This window comes from Heteronotia binoei, chromosome 19 (genome assembly GCF_032191835.1).
Source record: "Heteronotia binoei isolate CCM8104 ecotype False Entrance Well chromosome 19, APGP_CSIRO_Hbin_v1, whole genome shotgun sequence".
NCBI classification, from domain to species: domain Eukaryota; kingdom Metazoa; phylum Chordata; class Lepidosauria; order Squamata; family Gekkonidae; genus Heteronotia; species Heteronotia binoei.
Window position 1 is genome coordinate 40,842,002 of NC_083241.1, and position 21,296 is coordinate 40,863,297.

Consider the following 21,296-nt stretch of genomic DNA (forward strand, 5'->3'; position numbering starts at 1 on the left):
CGTGGCCATGAAGATAATCCCGTAGGTGAGATATTCGGACTCTCGGGGCTTGAAACAAGCTCCAGGTCTCAAAAGGCATGCGTGTTCTGTAGAGGTGTGAATAACTCATGCAGGCACAGGGCAGGTGACTTGGTCAGCCCACAGGAAGCGAACTTTGCTATCGTTCCAGGGGCAGAGCCTCCTTCAAGCCAGAACTTTGTAGTAAAGAACCATTCGGGTGGGTGGGGCTGTGGGTGGGGTGGGGGAACTGTTTGCATTCCTCCTCTACCCAGAATCCTTATAGACAGTGGAGTGTGTGAGCATGCTCAGAAACTCAGCTTTTCCTGAACTGAAATGGGAGAGAACCATCTGGGTAGGTGGATCTGCTCCCCCCCTCCCTTCCCGCAGCAGACCCACCCACCCAAATGGTTCTCTCCCATTTCAGTTTACTGTTTACAGACGGTGGAGTGTCTGAGCATGCTCAGAAACTCAGCTTTTCCTGAACTGAAATGGGAGAGAACCATTTGAGTGGGTGGGTCTGCTTTTGGGGGGGGGGACCATTTACATTCCTATTCCCAGAATCCTTGTAGACAGTGGAGTGTCTGAGCATGCCTAGAAACTCAGCTTTTCCTGAAATGGGAGAGAACCATTTGGGTGGGTGGGTCTGCTGGGAGGGGGGACCGTTTACATTCCTATCCCCAGAATCCTCGTAGACAGTGGAGTGTCTGAGCATGCCTAGAAACTCAGCTTTTCCTGAAATGGGAGAGAACCATTTGGGTGGGTGGGTCTGCTGGGAGGGGGGACCGTTTACATTCCTATCCCCAGAATCCTTGTAGACAGTGGAGTGTCTGAGCATGCCTAGAAACTCAGCTTTTCCTGAAATGGGAGAGAACCATTTGGGTGGGTGGGTCTGCTGGGAGGGGGGACCGTTTACATTCCTATCCCCAGAATCCTCGTAGACAGTGGAGTGTCCGAGCATGCTTAGAGACTCCGCTTTTCCCGAATTGAACCGCGAGGGTTTTGCCCACCTTTAGAAAGAGAAGTGGCTTGTGCCCGGGGTTTTTTTTTTATGTCGGATGGGTGCCTGACGGTTGTCTGCCTTTCTTCTCTTCCCCGCCTGCAGCCTTATGACAGCCTGCCTACCTCACAGACCTGTTTCTTTCAACTGAGGCTTCCCCCCTATTCCAGTCAGCTAATCATGGCCGAGCGTTTGCGCTATGCAATCAACAATTGCAGGTCTATCGACATGGACAATTACATGCTGTCCCGCAACGTGGACAACGCCGAGGGCTCGGACACAGATTATTGACTCTGTGCACACCCCCACCCCCACAAAAAGACAACGACAAAGCCCATCTTTCTCTCTCTCTCCTCCTCGCACATAGTGTCCCATCTCCGAGTTCAATGTTGACGCCATTTTATGGTAACGATAGATGTTTTAGAAACCGACCGACCAGTGGCCACCTTTTTAGTTGCGATAAATGTAATGAAACTTAGATGTGTTTATTTTATTTTTTTGGTGATTGTAAACAAAGGTAAGCGAAACTGAGATCAAACAACAGGGTTCCCCCCTCCCTTCCCTTCCCCCCATATATATTTTTTTTTTTGGTTCTCTTTTGCATGGAGCCTTTTCTTGGTGCGTTTTGTTGGGACAGGTGCGTTCGTCGAGCCCCTCCCCAAGTGAACACAAAGAGTTGTACATTGTGTATAATTGTTCATTAGAAAGGACAGTTTTACATGAATATTCATATATTTATTTTTGTTTTGATTTGAAATGCCTGTGCAGGGTTCCTTATGCAGAGACAAATAAAAAAAGAAAAGAAAAGCGCGAATTGAAGAACTGAATGCAAGGCGGGAGGGGGGATTTTTTTTGCTCTTCGACGGGTCAGCCACTCAGCCTTCGGAGTGGAGCCGGCCCCAGAATCGACTTTGCCATTTGGGCCTTCCTGCTTGCCCTACTTTTTGAAGTCTCCCGTCGTGGGTTGTTTCTGGTGCTTTTATGGGGGGGAGGGAGGGAGGGATTGCTGTCCTTTCAGCATCACGATGCATTTTTTTTAGAGGGGGGGGATTGTTGTCCTTTTGAGATCAGACTGACAGCTGGAAACAAGTGTGGTGGTACTGAAGCAGCTAGGCAGGGAAGCAGAAAGGAGGAGGGAGGGGGAAGATTGCCCCCCCCCCGTGGTGGAAGGGCAGAGAGGTCAGCTGGGAGGGGGGGCTGAAAGACTAATGTCAAAATGGCCACCCTGCAGAAGCCAAACTTTACGTGCTGTTCCGGCCTTATTAAATCCTACACAAGAGACAATAACGTGGGATCCAGGGCAATCTCAGCAGCCGCATCCCGCTTGTTGCCTTTGCTGACAAATCAGAAAATTTAGCCTTTTCCCGATGCGTGGTGAACTCTGTGGCTACAAGGCCAGAAGCAGATGGGTGTGAACACGATTTCATTCTCTGTTGATTTTGGGTTGTTTGTGGGGAAACTAATCGCCTTGAAAGAGCCCCGTGGCACAGAGTGGTAAAGCTGCAGTACTGCAGGCCTAAGCTCTGCTCATGACCTGAGTTCGATCCCCGGCAGAAGCTGGTTTCAGGTAGCTGACTCGAGGTTGACTCAGTCTTCCATCCTTCCGAGGTCGGTTAAAGGAGTCCCCAGCTTGCTGGGGGTAAAGCGTAGAGGACTGGGGAAGGCAATGGCAAACCACCCCGTAAAAAGTCTGCCGTGAAAACGCTGTGAAAGCAACGTCACCCCAGAGTTGGACACGACTGGTGCTTGCGCAGGGGACCTTTCCTTTCCTTGCTGGGGGGAAAGTATAAAAGACTGGGGAAGGCAAAGGCAAACCACCCCGTAAAAAGTCTGCCATGAAAACGTGAAAGCAATGTCTCCCCAGAGTCAAAAATGACTGGTGCTTGCACAGGGGACTAGCTTTACCTTTTTTTTTAATCACCTTGAACTAATCATCTTAATAGCTGATGGGCAAACAGAACTCCTGGAGGTTGGGGGGGGGGGGGAGTCTTAAGGGAAGTGCAGTGGTGTGTGTTTAGGCTAGACTAGAGAGAGAACGCTGCTGGATAATGGCCACTGAGGTGTGTGTTTTATTTTCACCAAATAATTTATTTCAGTAGAAATTAACAAGCATAGCAGATGCAAACCCTTTGGGGAATGAAAGATGCAACTCCTTTCCTCAGTGCTTGGGTTTTTTTGGAGATGATCACAAGTTGAGATTTTGGTAAGGACCATAATGTACATGTCTTATTGGCTGTTGGCACATCACCTGTCGTTGTGATGGTCCAGAATTCCACTGGAGATCTTTTTCAGAAGCCATTGTGCAAACACGCTGCTAAAGTCTTCGTTTTATGAAAAGGAAACGGAAAACTCCTTGGCCGCTTGGCAAAGCGACGTCCCTCTCGGCTTCTAAAACTTCCAGGCACGAGGTGACCAAAATCCGAGGTCCTCTAGAGATGGGTTGATTGTCAGTGAAGTCACACGAGAGAATTTCCTAGTGGTTGTTTCCATACAGATGCTGACAATTTTCAAGATCCCTGAATCTGTAAGCCCACCCATAACAGGACGCTCCTAGTACCACAGCAGTTTCTTCGCTGTTCTGTCAGATGTCCAGATGTCGCCCGGTTTTTGGTCTGGGATCATGTCCGCACTCCTCTCCGCTTTCAGAGCGACTGCAGGACGCTTTTTCCGGAATCTCTGCAAACCGGCCCGGGTGATGTTCCTGCAGAAATCCACCCGCAGCGTTCGTAAAGAGTCAGCGTAGAGGACAGCGGCTTCCAGAGTCCGGTCGCTGATCCGGACGCAGTTTTCCAGTTGGAGGATCTTGAGGCAGGGGCAGCTCCGGAGCAACGATACCACTGCTTCGTCCGTGACGTGGCCACACCCCGAAAGGCTCACGGCCAGAAGATTTGGGCATCTGAAAGCATGAACACGGCAGGTTAAAGAGATGGACCATCTATGGCCTGTCCTTCCTCCATCCACTACAGTATTTCCAAAGTGCATGGAACCCAGCACCAGCTACCCACCGCAGCTTCCTGGCCAGCTCAGGGGATACCTACTGACCACCCACAGCTGCCATTTCCAGGGTTTGAGCTTTCGAGAGTCAAAGCTCTCTCTGCCAGGGATTCTTGAAGAAGAAGATGATATTGGATTTATATCCTGCCGTCCACTCCGAATCTCAGAGCGGCTCACAATCTCCTTTCCCTTCCTCCCCCACAACAGACACCCTGTGAGGTAGATGAAGATATTGGATTTATATCCCGCCCTCCACTCCAAAGAGTCTCAAAGCGGCTCACAATCTCCTTTCCCTTCCTCCCCCACAACAGACACCCTGTGAGGTAGATGAAGATATTGGATTTATATCCCGCCCTTCACTCTGAAGAGTCTCAGAGCGGCTCACAATCTCCTTTCCCTTCCTCCCCCACAACAGACACCCTGTGAGGTGGGTAGGGCTGAGAAAGCTCACTCAGAAGCTGCCCTTTCAAGGACATCTCTGCAAGAGCTATGGCTTGTCCCATTCTAGCAGCTGCGAGTGGAGGAGTGGGGAATCAAACCCGGTTCTCCCAGATAAGAGTCCGCACACTTACACCAAACTGGCTGTGGGTCTGTAGAAACAGACTGAATTGAAGCAGATATATTTGGGGACGCAGCTGGGGGCGACTACGGTGGCAGAAAGCGCCGTCACGTCACAGGTGACTTATAGCAACCCTGGAGGGTTTTGAAAGCAAGTGGTGTTTGGAAGTGGTTTGCCACTTGCCTGCCCCTCCGTAGCAGCCTTGGACTTCTCCGGTGGCCTTTCCCCTGCAAACAGTAACCAGGGCCAGCCTTGCGTGGGTTCTCGAGATCCAATGAGGTCAGGCTCGCCTGGACTACCCACGTCAAGGCTTTCTTCTTTAGAGGCGGGGCTTCGGAGAGGGGGCAGGAGCGGAGGCGTCTTTAAATGCTGCACAAACTGCACTGGCTACCCCTTGAGTATCGGATCCATTTCAAAGTGTTGCTCCTTACCTTTAAGGCCCTTTACAGCCTGAGGCCTGCATATCTTTGGGACTGCCTCTCCCCATCTGACCCCCCCCTACCCCGGGTTCTGAGATCAGCTGCACAACATCTTGTGGTCCTTAGGATGCCCAGCTGGCTTCAATGAGGGCCAGGGCCTTTTTGGTCCGGGCCCCTACCTGGTGGAATGAACTCCCGCTAGTGATCTGGGCTCTACGGGACTTATCTAAGTTTTGCAGGGCCTGTAAGGAGGAGTTCTTCCAGCGGGCGTCCCCTGAAATCATCGCTCCCCGCCCCCAGAACCTTATATGAACATAAGAGAAGCCATGTTGGATCAGGCCAATGGCCCATCCAGTCCAACACTCTGTGTCACATAACATAAGAGAAGCCCTGTTGGATCAGGCCAATGGCCCATCCAGTCCAACACTCTGTGCCACACAGTGGCCTATATATATCAGGCCAATGGCCCATCCAGTCCAACACTCTGTGCCACACAGTGGCATATATATATATATATATATATGTGAAGTGGCCAAGTTTGCGGATGACACTAAATTGTTCAGGGTGGTGAGAACCAGAGAGATTGTAAGGAACTCCAAAGGGATCTGTTGAGGCTGGGTGAGTGGGCGTCAACGTGGCAGATGCGATTCAATGTGGCCAAGTGCAAAGTAATGCACATTGGGGCCAAGAATCCCAGCTACAAATACAAGTTGATGGGGTGTGAACTGGCAGAGACTGACCAAGAGAGAGATCTTGGGGTCGTGGTAGATAACTCACTGAAAATGTCAAGACGGTGTGCGTTTGCAATAAAAAAGGCCAACGCCATGCTGGGAATTATTAGAAAGGAATTGAAAACAAATCAGCCAGTATCATAATGCCCCTGTATAAATCAATGGTGCGGTCTCATTTGGAGTACTGTGTGCAGTTCTGGTCGCTGCACCTCAAAAAGGATATTATAGCATTGGAGAAAGTCCAGAAAAGGGCAACTAGAATGATTAAAGGGCTGGAACACTTTCCCTATGAATAAAGGTTGAAACGCTTGGGACTCTTTAGCTTGGAGAAACGTCGACTGCGGGGTGACATGATAGAGGTTTACAAGATAATGCATGGTATGGAGAAAGTAGAGAAAGAAGTACTTTTCTCCCTTTCTCCCAATACAAGAACTTGTGGGCATTCAATGAAATTGCTGAGCAGACAGGTTAAAACGGATAAAAGGAAGTACTTCTTCACCCAAAGGATGATTAACATGTGGAATTCACTGCCACAGGAGGTGGTGACGGCCACAAGCATGGCCACCTTCAAGAGGGGTTTAGATAAAAATATGGCGCAAAGGTCCATCAGTGGCTATTAGCCACAGTGTGTGTGTGTGTGTGTATATATATATATATATATATATAAAAAATTTTTTTGCCACTGTGTGACACAGAGTGTTGGACTGGATGGGCCATTGGCCTGATCTAACATGGCTTCTCTTATGTTCTTAAGTACTTCCTTTTATCCGTTTTAACCTGACTGCTCAGCAATTTCATCGAATGCCCACGAGTTCTTGTATTGTGAGAAAGGGAGAAAAGTACTTATTCCTCTACCTTCTCCATCCCATGCATAATCTTGTAAACCTCTCTCATGTCACCCCGCAGCCGACGTTTCTCCAAGCTAAAGAGGCCCAAGCGTTTTAACCTTTCTTCATAGGGGAAATGCTTATGCTATGCTGAACACTACCAGCGTATATGTGGTCTAGGACTTGCTGCCAGTGATGTGGATCATGGTTTCTGTTTATTCTGCAGTGACGAGGTGATTTAGTTTGGATGTGGTTTGTTTAATATTTTGTAAGGTTTCTTAACGTCGTAAGCCGCCCAGGGCCCGCTTGCGGGATAGGGCAGGGTATAAATTGAAAAATTAAATGCCTCCTCAATGGCTTCAGCCTTCCCCAGCGTGCCTGCTGCGGTAGGCACGCCGGAGAAGGCCCCGGGAGCTCCTGAAGGGCTGTCGAGATGTGTGCCTTGAATCCTGCCTGTGGTTGGGGAGGGCTCGCGTGACTCTTCTAAGCCAGCCTGAAGCCGGCAGGGCTGGAGTAACAATTAGGCCAAGTAGGCACTGGCCTATGGGCCCCCATGCCATTAATGGCCCCATGTCAGCTCCCCCACCCCCGCCCGTGCAACCAGCAGCTGAGTTACTCTGTGCCCAGCTTGCCCGGTGCAGCTGCTGCTGGCGTTGTCGCCCAGTTTGCCTCTCTCTGCCTCTCCCCCCCGCAGCTTAGTAAAAGGGGCTTTTAAGAAGGTGGCTGCAGTTGGGGCCGTGGGCGGCAGGGCGGGTTCTCCGACTCCGAGATAATTTGCAAGGGGCTCCCAAGATTTTGACTGCCTAGAGGTCCCCGCGGGGTTCCATCCGGCACCAGAAGCGGGTGTCCGTTTGCCAGTTCTTGGGAGTCGTACAGCAGAGCGACTTCAGGGACAGCTAGATCTGAGCCCAGCGGCGCCTTGGGGGGTCTATGCTTACAAGAGGCAAAAACTCCTTTGACTCCCAGAAGTCTGCTCTACTGCAGACCAACGCTATATCTCTTTTAAATATATTTCTGGTCTCTTCTCTGGCACTTCTAACTATCAGTGCGATAGTTAATGCTCCCATGCTAGGAAGAGAGAGGCAACCCCCCCCCCCCCCTTTTTGGCTGCAGCTGTTGGAGCTGGTCAGAGCTTTCAGAAATGCTTGGAATGCCTGGGATAGGACTGAGTGCGTGGTGCAGGAAGGGTGGTGGGAAAGGCACTCAGGAGGACTGGCATACTAGAGCGACAAGCAGTCGGGTTAGAACGGATAAAAGGAGGTACTTCTTCACCCAAAGGATGATTAACATGTGGAATTCACTGCCACAGGAGGTGGTGGCAGCTACAAGCATAGCCAGCTTCAAAAGGGGATTGGATAAAAATATGGAGCAGAGGTCCATCGGTGGCTATTAGCCACAGCATACTATTGGAACTGTCTGGGGAAGTGATGCTTTGTATTCTTGGTGCTGGGAGGGGATGCAAAGCGGAAGGGCTTCTAGCCCCACTTGTGAACCTCCTGATGGCACTTGGGGGTTTTTTGGCCCCTGTGTGACACAGAGCATTGGACTTGATGGACCATTGGCCTGATCCAACATGGCTTTTCTTTTGTTCTTATGTCTGGGTCAAGTGATGCTCTGTATTCTGGGTGCTTGGGAGGGGCAACAGTGGGAGGGTTTCTAGTGTCCTGGCCCCACTGATGGACCTCCTGATGGCTCCTGGTTTTTTGGCCCCTGTGTGACACAGAGTGTTGGACTGGAGAGGCCAATGGCCTGATCCAACAAGGCTTCTCTTATGTGACACAGAGTGTTGGACTGGATGGGCCATTGGCCTGATCCAACATGGCTTCTCTTATGTTCTTAATTTAGCTTGCTCAAGGTGTAGAAACCTTGGCCTGGGAAAGCAGCGAGACCTGAAGGTTAGGAAATTTTTGCCTCATATTAACAGGTGTCAAAGATGATTTCAGGTGTTTACATGACAAAATGTTCATTCCTGCACAAGTAGCAACAGGAGCCTTTTGGGAGATTCCAGGGACACCCCCCCCCCCGCCCAGAAAGGGTTCTGTAATGTCTGCAGCAGGCCCTGTTTGAACATTCATCGATAGTTAAATCCTGGAGCCCATCGGGGTGCGGTGAACAACGTTCCCTCTAAACTGCAGAGTCTTGTGAGCAAAAATGCTACTTTGTGAGCTACTGGCATTTAAGTTGGGAGCTACTGCAAAAATTACTGCGCTCTGGGGTCATCCTTCCTGAGCGAAGACAAAATTCTGTGACTTGGGAGGCTAAAAAATTTGTGAGCTAGCTCAGCTTAGAGGGAACACTAGTGGTGACTCCTGTATGAGATACCCCTGTCGGCTGAAACGTTTCATAGTGGGGGGCAGAAGCGCTTACCTCTGGCAAACCTGGAGCAAAAAGTCACTGACGGTGTGTTCGTGGGTGCTGCAGATGTCCCTTTGGAAGGCCGTCTTCAGCCAGTCCTCGATGTTGCAGACTTTGACACGGCTGGAGTGCCAGGCGATGGAGAGGTGGCGCAGGGCCGGTCCCAGCACATAGTTGCCCTTGGTGAGCTCCGAAGGAGAGCGGAATTTGAGCAGAGGCCACAGCGAGGGCTCCCGGAAGACGGTCATCAAGCGGCGGCATGTCTGGCCTAAGTTTTTCCGGCTCTCTTTGTCCAGGAAAGAAAAAAGGTGGAGAAGGCATTCCCCGTTCAGCTGCGTGAGGTGCATCCCTCTCCGAGCGGGGAAGGAAGCTGTCGGAAGCCGGGTCGGCTGCCAGCACCGAGTCGCTCCCGGTCTCTTGCACAAATATGGTCGTGGGACGGAGGTTATTTTTGGCCAGCAGCTGGCGGAGAGAGGAAGGCTCAAGGGGAGGCGGGCTGCAGCCGGAGTGTCTTCTCCCCGGGGAACGGCCCCAGCAGCAACAAAATGGCTCCGTTGGATCAACTGTTGCCTTAAAAGGATCTCCCTCTTCTTCAGCCGTGTTTGTTTAGGAGGTGGCTGGTGCTTGTGTGGAGATCCAAAGCCTCTTGCTGTGCTGCTAGCAGTGGCTCTCCAGCTGGGGCAGCCATGGGTGCCTGCCAAGGCAAGGAAAAGCCGCTCTGGAGCCAGAAGACTGAGCAGAGCGTACAGCAGGCCTCCGCAGCAGCACCTTCTCTCGGGGTTGGCTGGAGGAGAGAGCCTGAGGCAGGTTCTCCTCTTGAAGGCCAAAGACTCTGGAGTATCTGGCTTGAGGTGGGGGGGACAGCTGAGGAAAACCAGTGCTAACTCCCTCCTGCTTCCAGACACCTCAGAAGAAGGAGGAGGATTGCAGATTTATACCCCACCCTTGGGTGGGGCTGAGAGAGCTCTGAAGAAGAAGAACTGCAGATTTATACCCCACCCTTCTCCCTGAATCAGAAACTCGGAGCGGCTTACAATCTCCTATGTCTTCTCCCCCCACAACAGACGCCCTGTGAGGTGGGTGGGGCTGAGAGGGCTCTCCCAGAAGCTGCCCTTTCAAGGACAACCTCTGCCGGAGCTATGGCTGATGCAAGGCCATTCCAGCAGGTGCAAGTGGAGGAGTGGGGAATCAAACCCGGTTCTCCCAGATAAGAGAGCTATGGCTGACCCAAGGCCATTCCAGCAGGTGCAAGTGGAGGAGTGGGGAATCAAACCCGGTTCTCCCAGATAAGAGAGCTATGGCTGACCCAAGGCCATTCCAGCAGGTGCAAGTGGAGGAGTGGGGAATCAAACCCGGTTCTCCCAGATAAGAGTCTGCACACTTAGAGCTATGGCTGACGCAAGGCCATTCCAGCAGGAGCAAGTGAAGGAGTGGGGAATCGAACCCGGTTCTCCCAGATAAGTGTCCACGCACTTCACCACTACACCAAACCGGCTTTAAAGGTGGCAAAAAAAGGGCAACTTTTAGGGAGTGCCCAACAAGGGAGGAAAGGACCGTTTTAGCACCAGGCGCCTAGGAAAATGCATCACGACGCACAATTAGCAGAGTTACCACCGAGAGGACGGTCACCACTGAGAAGCTGCTGGCTTAGCTCTTCGCAAAACTAGAAGAGAGACCCCCTGCAAAGAGCTCCAAGGCCTAACGCAGAGGCAGAGATGGTCAAGGAGATGGACCAGGCAGAAGGACGCTGTCTGCTCGTTACGTGCTGTAGCCTACAGCCGATGTGAGAAGGGAAAAGCTCTTCCACCAAAGGATTCCCCCCCCCTTCCCATCAAGTCATAGCTAACTTACGGCAACAGCGTAGGGCTTTCAAGGCAAGAGAACTGGTTTGCCGTTGCCTGACCCTAGACTTTTTGGGTGGTCTCCCACCCAATACTGGCCAAGGCTGACCCTGTTTCTCCAAGGAGACCAGTCTATCCAGGTCAGGGGAACAGATAGAAGCCTGTGAAAACTAAGCCCCCCCCCACCCCAACTGTGACTTTAAAGGCGGCAAAAAAGGGCAACTTTTAGGGAATGCCCAACAAGGGAGGAAAGGACCGTTTTAGCACCAGGCGCCTAGGAAAATGCATCACGACGCACAATTAGCACACTTACCACCGAGAGGGGAGGAAAAAGATCTTTTAATGGCAAATCTTCCAGAGAAATATACTTTTGAGAGCATGAATCGTGGCTGAAAGACAAAAGGGCTCTCGACTTTCTCCCCAAGGCTCAAATGCTACATTTTAATGGCAAACGCCCACAACGCCGGCACTGCGGCCTTGGGGGGCGGGGTGGCAAGCGGAGTTTTCAAGATGTCCAGGACTACGAAGAAGAAGACGACGGCAAACGAGTCAGCAACCCCATCCGGCCTGCCCTTTTGCTGCGGACTGGCAGGACTCGGCTCCATTAACACTATTTCCAAGACCCTACGCCTGGAAGCCTCAGCAGCTGAAGGGCTCCCTCGCATAGCAGAAGCACCTTCCTTTCCTTTCTAAACCACAGCAGCGATCAGCCAGACGGAAGGGGCGAGCGCAAGCCAACTTTATGTAGCAAGCAGGTACCTCGCTTGCCTTTGATCCCACAATGTCATCTAGCGGCAGAGAGTCTCCCCCCCTCCCTCGTTCTCATCGGAGACAGGCGGATACATACAACGGAGGATACAAATTCAATACTAGTCCAGGAACACCACGCTTTTTTTTTTTTGACCGCTTCAAATCTGTCGCTTTTGACATAACTCACTGAGTAAAATCCAGTGGACAAGCAAAGATCTCCACCAGGAAGAGAAAATACGTGTGTTGCCACAACTCACTGATTTAGACTGTCCGTGGGCATCTCTGGGAAAGGGGGGGGGGGGGGGCGGCAGTGCGTGCTCCGCAACCCAGAGCTGCCTCAGGAAGAGGAGGAACAAATAAGTGCATTGGAGGGTTAACGGCAGAACTCGGCCGGACAAACTGGGGGGGCCGCAAGGAAGTTAACGCTCCTCCAAAGAGGAGGAGAACGTAATGCAGAAGCAGCTGTGGAAATCGCCAACTCTTATTCCCCTGGCTAGTAAGTTGCCAGCTCGGGCCCAGCTGCAACACATTCAGCAAGAACAGGGAAGTAGGGAAATGCAGCAAACAGCCATGGCTTTCAGCGTGTTGCTGCAAAGATATTATTCCCAAATTACTGCAGCGTCCTCCAGGCAGCTGCCTTCCGGCAAGCAAGCATCTTTGAATACCTCTGGCAAAAGGCAGCCTGACGTCCCGTAACTGCCCTAAATAAAAACAGAACCAGAAATGCCAACTTTTATAAAAGTACGTGCAAGTCACAAAACACGGCTGGGTTGTACTTGTCCCAAAATCCAGCTTGCACCAAGAAACCCATCAACAGCTGGGAGAAACAGTAATGAACTTTGTTACCCCTACAGCGGACGTTCTAGCCAAGGTCTCAGCCTTGAGTTTCGGTTGTGCCCTGGCAACATGGAATGAAGAGTTCAACCCAATTTCCTAGAGGGGAGCACCGCCTGGGCTCTCCCGTTTTTGATTGTGGTACAACAAGAATTAATCCCTCCCGCCTCCTCTAAAAGGAGGGGAGAGAGCAAGCCTATGGAACAGTTTGTCTTCTCACCAACTCAGCCGCTCACTCGAGCGCCGGAGGTTGGGATGGGGACACTCTCTCCACAGGTGAAGCTAGCAGCACAGTTGCCGGCCCGCTTGGTGAGACCGCGTTTTTACCATCCCTTTGACAAGGCAGCCCGAGGTCCGCTGCAGGAAACTCACTCGGGACGTGACCCGTGGACCCAAGACCCAAGCGCGTGAGAGAGAGAGAGAGAAATCTTACATAATAACAACTCTTGTGGCTTTCATAATCGGGTCCCACATTAATCGTGCTGACTGTACGGATTCAAGTTTCTCTGATGTAAATGTGCCTTCTGAAAGCAAACGAACATTGATATAAAAAAAGTCAAAGCAACTAAAGTAGAAACTATATATATATATATATATATATATAAATTTAGTCGAAGCAGCAAATCATCTGCTGAGGGTTTGCCCCCTCCACCCTACGGTGTAACTAACGACAACCAACAAAAAAAGTAAGTTAGCTTTGTGTCCGTGTTTTAACAAATCAAAACAGCTACCCAAGAAAAAAAGTCTGAAAAGTGCACAATGAAATCAAGAGTCTCGGATCAAGTATTTGTGGAGGGTTGGAAATGTTTTGTCCGCTGGACGTGATATGCGAGAGGCGGGAAGAGGTATTAAAGTTTATCGGATGCCGACTTGGCCTGCCGGTCCACGTAGAAGAGGATGTAGGCTTTGGCTTTGACCACCGTCTCCTCGTCGGTCAGCGTCACGGTGCTGTCGTTGAAATGGAACCAGCGCCCTTCGTGAGTCGCGTAGGCTGTGTAGTGGCCGGAGCCGACTCTGAAAGCAAAAACAGCGGCGGGCTGAGCGGACGAGAAAACGGCCTCAGGGCCACGGGACTCTGCAAGGCAGCCTGGTCTCTTGAGCTGACGGGCAGCGGCTCTCCGAGGTTTCAGAGCCTTTGGAACTGACACTTTATGTGGAAAGCAGGGGCACCGCCAGCGATCCACAGGCGAGTAAGCAGTCAACATACAGGCTGGCTTTAAAGAAGCTCGATTTGAATAAGGTACCAAAGCTTTCAGGCAACTTCTTGCCTCCTCCGCCCCTTTTTAAGTACTGATTATTTAAGTATTTTGAGGGGTGGATGCAGTGGTGTTTCCACTGACCATTTAGAACAGGGGTGTCAAACGTGCAGCGTGGGTCCGGATCAGGCCCCAAGCAACTGGCTGTCATCTGCTTCCTTCTCCCTCTCTCTTGCTTCCTTCTGCATCGCAGCTTGCTTTGCCAGGTGTGCTCAATCGCACAGCAGAGCTACAGAGCAAAGCCTCTGTTTTCTCCATTGGCTAAAGCTCCTCCCTTGGAGAGAAGGGAGGGAAGGATAGCTTGCTTTGCCAGGCTCTCTCAATCGCACAGCAGAACTACTGAGTCAAGCCTCTTTTCCTTTTGTTGGCTGAGGCTCCTCCCCCTCCTGGTCCCCTGGGAAAAGAAGGAAAGAGCCAGAGTTTCCTTTGTTCAATTCCCTGGATCCCATGGGAGAGATGCAAAGAAAGCACCTTTAAGATCAACGAGTGCTAATATTTTAAGCAAGTTTTAAGTTTTTAAAAATCTGTGTTTGTCTGTGTGCTTTATAAAGTTTATATCTCTGCTCCCTGGCATGACATTTTATGGCACACACGGCCCAGTCCAACAAGCTCTCATTTATGTCAGATCCGGCCCTCAAAACAAATGAGTTTGACGCCCCTGATGTAGAAGGTGACTGTGAGATTCGTTATACACTAGTTACGAACTGATCGCACAAAGCAGCATCTCGCTACACTCCCCTTAAATCCCACACGAGTGTAATTTCACACACAAAATCCTTTTGGGTAGCCAGTCGTGCTCCCTACTTGTGTCGTCCGCATGCGCTCTCAAATCCAGCCCAGCTCCGGGCATTCCTCAAGGGGGCACCGCATGCGTCAGGTTTCCAACAGAGGGACGACGGGCTTCAGAGCACAGGAAATCTTGAACGGAGCAAGGCGGGACGGGGAATCGGTTCTCCGTTCCTAGCTGGGACCAGGGGCACAGTCACTCACCCTGAGCCGTGGTGCACGACGACAGCTGCGAGGTCATACAGGCAGTTTTCGGGGCCGCTGTTTTCTGGCTGAGGGCAAGAGACGGAGAAGGCAGAAGGTGAGCGCGCCATCCACACCTTTAAGCCTCCCCCCCCCCCGCCAATACACACACACACAGACACAGACACGCACTCTCAATTAAGTACCTCCAGCAAGTAACATTTCATATCTAGGCCTCTCAGGGGGAAGTCAACGTAAGTATCCACTTTGTTCCGCAGATACGCCGTCCAATGAAAGCGCTTCAAATGCAAGCACAGCACCTGCAGTGTTCAAGAAGACGACGACCACAGATTTATAACCCCGCCCTTCTCTCGGAATCAGAGACTCAGAGCGGCTCACAATCTCCTGTACCTTCCTCCCCCACAACAGACACCCTGTGAGGCGGGTGGGGGCTGAAAGAGCTCTGACAGAAGCTGCCCTTTCAAGGACAACTCCTACGCGAGCTATGACTGACCCAAGGCCATTCCAGTGGGGGAGTGAGGAATCAAACCCGGCTCTCCCAGATAAGAGCAGGGTTTGATTAACCACTACACCAAACCGCTAAACTTAACCACTACACCAAACTGCTACACAAAAACCCAGCAACTCATAAGAACATAAGGGAAGCCATGTTGGATCAGGCCAATGGCCCATCCAGTCCAACACTCTGTGTCACACAGTGGCCAAAAAAATTATATATATATATATATATATATATATATATATATATATATATATATATATATATATATATATATATATATATATATATATATATATATATATATATATACATACACACACACATATATATATACACACTGTGGCTAATAGCCACTGATGGACCTCTGCTCCATATTTTTATCTAACCCCCTCTTGAAGCTGGCTATGCTTGTATGGTCCATCAAGTCCAATGCTCTGTGTCACACAGGGGCCAAAAAAACCCCAAGTGCCATCAGGAGGTTCACAAGTGGGGCTAGAAGCCCTTCCGCTTTGCATCCCCTCCCAGCACCAAGAATACAAAGCATCACTGCCCCAGACAGTTCCAATAGTATGCTGTGGCTAATAGCCACCGATGGACCTCTGCTCCATATTTTTATCTAACCCCCTCTTGAAGCTGGCTATGCTTGTAGCCGCCACCCCCTCCTGTGGCAGTGAATTCCACACGTTAATCACCCTTTGGGTGAAGAAGGACTTCCTTTTACCCGTTTTAACCTGACTGCTCAGCAATTTCATCGAATGCCTATGAGTAAGAATTTCCCAATAGACACCTTTGGCCTGTATTGCAGAGCCACACAGAGTGGAGGGCATCAAAGAAAAGGTATTCAAGGAAAATAGCCTCTGTCATTTGATAAATGCCTGTGTCCTGCCTTCTGGCCCCAGCGGGGGCCCTCCAGGAGCAAAAATTCCATCCCCCAAACTCCACAACAAAAGCAAGAACAGAAGAGTATTGCAGCTCGTATTTTAGTTTAGCAAAACGAACACAGAAGGCTGGTCTCAGGATGACAGAGAATAGGGAGCTGTCCACACAGTTGAGGAAGTGAAAATGTTTTTCAAGTTCTAGGTCAGGTCAAGGATACTTATTGGAAGCTGCCATGAGAATCCAGATCCCCTTGTTCTGCCCCTCACTCACCTTTGGTAGTTTCTGAATCCAGAATTTCTTGGTGGACTTCTGCTTCTTCTTACATTTGTGGCACATGTACAGTTCGGTTTCGTCAAGTTCTTCCAGGTCTGTAAAACTGCGAAGACAATCTAGAAGACAGTGCAGCGGAGAAGAGGGTTAAGCCCATTTTGCACAGTCGTTTTCTTTTTTTAACTTCCCCACTATGAAAGAAACCAGAGTAACCAATCAGAGAAAGACCCCAGTTAAAAAACATACCCCGCAATGTGCAACTTGGTCCGTTGTCTTGGTTCTTATTACGTTTGTTTCTGAACTGACTTGGAATATCTAAAGAAAGGTCTAAACAGAGACAGACGAAATGAATGACAAATGTAAGAACAGTTTATAAGAGCCCCGTGGCGCAGAGTGGTAAAGCTGCAGTACTGCGGTCCTAAGCTCTGCTCAGAACCTAAGTTTGATCCTGGCAGAAGCTGGGTTCAGGTAGCTGGTTCGAGGTTGACTCAGCCTTCCATCCTTCCGAGGTCAGTAAAATGAGTCCCCAGCTTGCTGGGGGAGAAATGTAGATGACTGGGGAAGGCAATGGCAAACCACCCCTTAAAAAGTCTGCCGTGAAAACGTGAAAGCAACGTTGCCCCAGAGTCTATATTATATATAAATAATGTATATATTATTTATTTTCCAGTTTAATGATCATTCTGATGGATGTATTATAGGGTTTTATCTCTTTTATTGTTGCTTATGTTATATTGATAGGAGCCCCGTGGCGCAGAGTGGTAAAGCTGCAGTATTGCAGTCAGAGCCCTCTGCTCATGACCTGAGTTCGATCCCGGCGGAAGCTGGTTCAGGTAGCCGGCTCCAGGATGACTCAGCCTTCCATCCTTCCGAGGTTAGTAATATGAGTCCCCAGCCTGCTGGGGGGGGTGGAATGTAGATGACTGGGGAAGGCAATGGCAAACCACCCCTTAAAAAGTCTGCCGTGAAAACGTGAAAGCAACGTCGCCCCAGAGTAGGAAACGACGGGTGCTTGCCCAGGGGATTACCTTTTTAAGAACAGTTTATTCAAGTTTTAACAAAATACCCATCACCACTGTACAGGGACAGAGAAACCATACCTAGGAATGGGTCGAACTTTCTGGATTCCGTCCCACAGATTAAGCAGTTGACTTCATTTTGAAGGATGCCTCCAAAAATGGCAGTGACCACGGTAGAAGCTCCGTTTCTAGAAGGGGGAAGACAAGGATCAGCATTACGTGGGTTCAGGAAATGCAGCGGAGAAAGAGCCCTGGGCTGCCACCGACAGTAAGGCCCTGCAGCTTTGAGCCCCTTCTGCACCAAACTGGGAAGCAGCCAACTGCCTGAACTCAAAACTGAGCTGCTATTGCTTGGGCCAGCTGCTCACAAAACACAAGAGGTTTCGAGGCAAGCCCAAGTCAGAGACAGGCAGAAGGCGACCCACTGAAATGGAAACAGAAACTGCAGCTGCCACATACTCTTGGAGCCAAGGATCAGGTCTCCGAAGAAGACGACTGCAGATTTATACCCCGCCCTTCTCTCTGAATCAGAGACTCAGAGCGGCTCACAATCTCCTCTATCTTCTCCCCCCACAACAGACACCCTGTGAGGTGGGGGCAGATTTATACCCCGCCCTTCTCCCTGAATCAGAGACTCAGAGCGGCTCACAATCTCCTCTATCTTCTCCCCCCACAACAGACACCCTGTGAGGTTGGTGAGGCTGAGAGAGTTCTGACAGAAGCTGTCCTTTCAAGAACAACTACGAGAGCTCTGGCTGACCCAAGGCCATTCCAGCAGGTGCAAATGGAGGAGTGGGGAATCAAACCCGGTTCTCCCAGATAAGAGAGCTATGGCTGACCCAAGGCCATTCCAGCAGCTGCAAGTGGAGGAGTGGGGAATCCAACCTGGTTCTCCCAGATAAGAGAGCTATGGCTGACCCAAAGCCATTCCAGCAGCTGCAAGTGGAGGAGTGGGGAATCCAACCTGGTTCTCCCAGATAAGAGTCCATGCACTTAACCACTACACCAAACTGGCTCTCAAATTATATGTACTGCCCCTGTAGCTATCCCAACTAAGCAGAAGTCTGTAGCAACCATGACATACACAGTGAGATGTGGAAGAGGGCTGATGGTGAGAGACACTCTGTATGGATGCCAGATTAGAATTTCCAAGGAGGAACTGATATAGCAGTAGAAAAGAATAAGAGTCCAGTAGGGACAAGAGAAAAGTTGGGTGTATATTCTGCCCTTTCACTCAGAGCCTCAAGGCAGCTTGCAGCCTCCTTCCCTTCCTCTCCCCACAACAGGTACATTGTGAGGCAGATGGGGCTGAGAGACTTCAGAGAGAACTGGGACTAGCCAAAGGTCACCCAGCAGGCTGCATGTGGAGGAGGAGCAGGGAATCAAAACTGGTTTTCCAGATCAGAGTCTACCGCTCTTCACCGCTGCACAAAACTGGCTCTAGTGAGCAAAGAGGTGAGCAGCGACTCACAAAAGCTGCCCTGCCCTGCCATGAATGTTGTTAGCCTTCAGGGTGCAACTGGACCCTTGTTCTTTTCTCCTGCTACAGACGGACTACTGCAGCGACCCATCTTGAAGTTCCAGAGTTGTCTGGCAGCAAAATCCTCAGAATCCAACCCTTTCCCTTCCCCTTATTCTTCACCCTCTGCTGCAGCTGGCTGAACAGATGTAACCCAGCGTCTCCTCCCCACCTCCAATACCGCATCTCCTAGCATACCGGGGGGGGGGGGGGTGGTCTGACCCAGTCCTCTATTGCCAGAGTTGGGCCCTGTTACGGTGGGGGAAAGGGGCCAAGAGGGAGGCAGGCTGGCTCCCGCTGCTCCCACCAGCAGCAGGAGAACACAGAAGTGTATCAGCTGGGAGGGGCACAAACCCTACGCTTGCACCTGCTGGAATGGCCTTGGGTCAGCCATAGCTCTCGCAGAGTTGTCCTTGAAAGGGCAGCTTCTGGGAGAGCTCTCAGCCCCACCCACCTCACAGGGTGTCTGCTGTGGGGGAGGAAGGGAAAGGAGATCGTGAGCTGCTCTGAGACTCTGTCCTTGAAAGGGCAGCTTCTGGGAGAGATCTCTCAGCCCCACCCACCTCACAGGGTGTCTGTTGTGGGGGAGGAAGGGAAAGGAGATTGTGAGCCGCTCTGAGACTCTTTGGATTGGAGGGTGGGATATAAATCCAGTATCTTCATCTACCTCACAGGGTGTCTGTTGTGGGGGAGGAAGGGAAAGGAGATTGTGAGCCGCTCTGAGACTCTGTCCTTGAAAGGGCAGCTTCTGGGAGAGTTCTCTCAGCCCCACCCACCTCACAGGGTGTCTGTTGTGGGGGAGGAAGGGAAAGGAGATTGTGAGCTGCTCTGAGACTCTTTGGAGTGGAGGGTGGGATATAAATCCAGTATCTTCATCTACCTCACAGGGTGTCTGTTGTGGGGGAAGAAGGTAAAGGAGATTGTGAGCCGCTCTGAGACTCTTCGGAGTGGAGGGCGGGATATAAATCCAGTATCTTCATCTACCTCACAGGGTGTCTGTTGTGGGGGAGAAAGGGAAAGGAGATTGTGAGCCGCTCTGAGACTCTGTCCTTGAAAGGGCAGCTTCTGGGAGAGCTCTCTCAGCCCCACCCACCTCACAGGGTGTCTGTTGTGGGGGAGGAAGGGAAAGGAGATCGTGAGCTGCTCTGAGACTCTGTCCTTGAAAGGGCAGCTTCTGGGAGAGATCTCTCAGCCCCACCCACCTCACAGGGTGTCTGTTGTGGGGGAGGAAGGGAAAGGAGATTGTAAGCGACTCTGAGACTCTGTCCTTGAAAGGGCAGCTTCTGGGAGAGCTCTCTCAGCCGCACCCACCTCACAGGATGTCTGTTGTGGGGGAGGAAGGGAAAGGAGATTGTGAGCCGCTTTGAGACTCTGAAATTCAGAGTATCGGGTGGGATATAAATCCAGTATCATCATCATCATGATGTGGGGGTGGGGGGAGGAGGTGGAGTGCCAGGAAAACGTCTCACCTGCAGCCTTATCGCCATTTGGTAGCGACCCCCACTGTGCTAGCTGGGGCCACCATGCATGTCTTTTTTTTCCCCCTTCCTGAGCTCTTCCTTCCCAATTCCAGTTCTCTAGATACACTTCTCCAAAAGCTTCTGTGTTATAGCTAGGAAGGTCTGGCTCCCTTGAGGAAATCTGGGATGGGAACGCCTCGGCTCTGACAGTACCCTAAAAGGGGGGCGGGGGGGGAGAAGGGAGGGGGGGGAGCCTGTTCCGGGACGGGAAAGACTGGAAGCCGTCTCCTTACATGCAGCACCTGCTGCTGGCGGAAAGACCAGAGTTCTCCTGCAGGATGATGGAGCGGGAAATGCCGTTGAAGCCTCCCTGGAGCTCCAAGTGGAGGTGGTCCAAAAGGTAACGCATGAATTCATGGGCGTCTTGCTGCTGGTAGCCCCTTAACAGAGAACACAGGGATGAGTATACCAAGCGCTGACAACACACAAAGCAAGACGTTTCGGGCACGGGCATCGGGCTACGTGAAAACAGATTTCTCAAACCAGAACGCAGAAATGCAGCTTTAGGAAACCCCACTCCAGGCTGGGACGTTCTTTGCACGCAGCGCTTTTGCCGCGGCCCAGAGCTCTCTGGATCTCATGCTGTGGGGAGGGGCCGTCTAAGCAGACGGCGAGGGGGAAGGCAATCATTGCTGGCCCTGCAGCTGTGCAGCCTTCCCCGGGGAGAAATCCAAGGAGCTGCCCCGTCTCTTCCCCCCCACCAGCAACTCAAAGTGAATTCTGCGGGGGGAAGAAAGAGTCCGGCAGCGGCAAAACAAATCACGCCAGTCCCCGCGGCGTAAAACACAGGATCCGTTAGCAGCTACAAAGCGCTCTGGAGATGGGCTCGCTTTATTTAACCCAGAGGTCTTATTTCAAAGCATCTTTATGTTTATATTCTTAATATACCCCCCCCCCCTACACACACACCCAAGCTCTATAATGAAGTGCTGGTGCATCAATCGTCGCTCGCTCATGTCCGAACAGCCTTGCTTCTAAGGAGCTGAAAGCCAAGTTGGTTGGGAGCCCTCCGGGGCCCCGTCCCCGTCCCCTCC

General features: G+C 51.1%; 3 protein-coding genes across 3 annotated transcripts in view; 1 reads left to right on the plus strand and 2 right to left on the minus strand.

Annotated features, from left to right (window-relative positions):
• HERC1 (HECT and RLD domain containing E3 ubiquitin protein ligase family member 1) overlaps positions 1-1,804 on the plus strand; it is a 159,989-nt gene extending 158,185 nt beyond the window's left edge. Inside the window, 1 exon segment of the mRNA XM_060260258.1 lies at positions 1,103-1,804. Coding sequence (XP_060116241.1) covers positions 1,103-1,288 — 186 coding nt within the window. The 3' untranslated portion in view covers positions 1,289-1,804.
• Positions 1,805-3,521: 1,717 nt separating this feature from the next.
• Positions 3,522-9,234, minus strand: FBXL22 (F-box and leucine rich repeat protein 22). The gene is made up of 2 exons (XM_060260096.1): positions 8,895-9,234; positions 3,522-3,893 (listed from the first exon to the last, which is right to left on the minus strand). Exons 1-2 carry the CDS (start codon positions 9,227-9,229, stop codon positions 3,548-3,550), a joined length of 681 nt encoding a protein of 226 aa, XP_060116079.1. The 5' UTR covers positions 9,230-9,234; the 3' UTR covers positions 3,522-3,547.
• A 3,760-nt stretch (positions 9,235-12,994) lies between these two features.
• Positions 12,995-21,296, minus strand: part of USP3 (ubiquitin specific peptidase 3) — a 56,861-nt gene continuing 48,559 nt past the window's right edge. Inside the window, exons 9-15 of the mRNA XM_060260221.1 lie at positions 20,496-20,642; positions 17,305-17,411; positions 16,451-16,531; positions 16,205-16,323; positions 14,739-14,852; positions 14,554-14,621; positions 12,995-13,321 (exon numbers count right to left, since the gene is read on the minus strand). Coding sequence (XP_060116204.1) covers positions 13,156-13,321; positions 14,554-14,621; positions 14,739-14,852; positions 16,205-16,323; positions 16,451-16,531; positions 17,305-17,411; positions 20,496-20,642 — 802 coding nt within the window. The 3' untranslated portion in view covers positions 12,995-13,155. The remainder of the gene's footprint in view (positions 13,322-14,553; positions 14,622-14,738; positions 14,853-16,204; positions 16,324-16,450; positions 16,532-17,304; positions 17,412-20,495; positions 20,643-21,296) is intronic.

What these genes read in the sequence shown, in the direction of transcription:
- FBXL22 (XM_060260096.1), bottom strand. Translation starts at nt 9,229, where the DNA reads ATGCACCTCACGCAGCTGAACGGGGAATGCCTTCTCCACCTTTTTTCT. An exon ending in TTGCTCCAGGTTTGCCAGAG is followed by an intron (nt 3,894 to 8,894) that starts GTAAGCGCTTCT and finishes TCATGCTTTCAG; the next exon opens with ATGCCCAAATCTTCTGGCCG.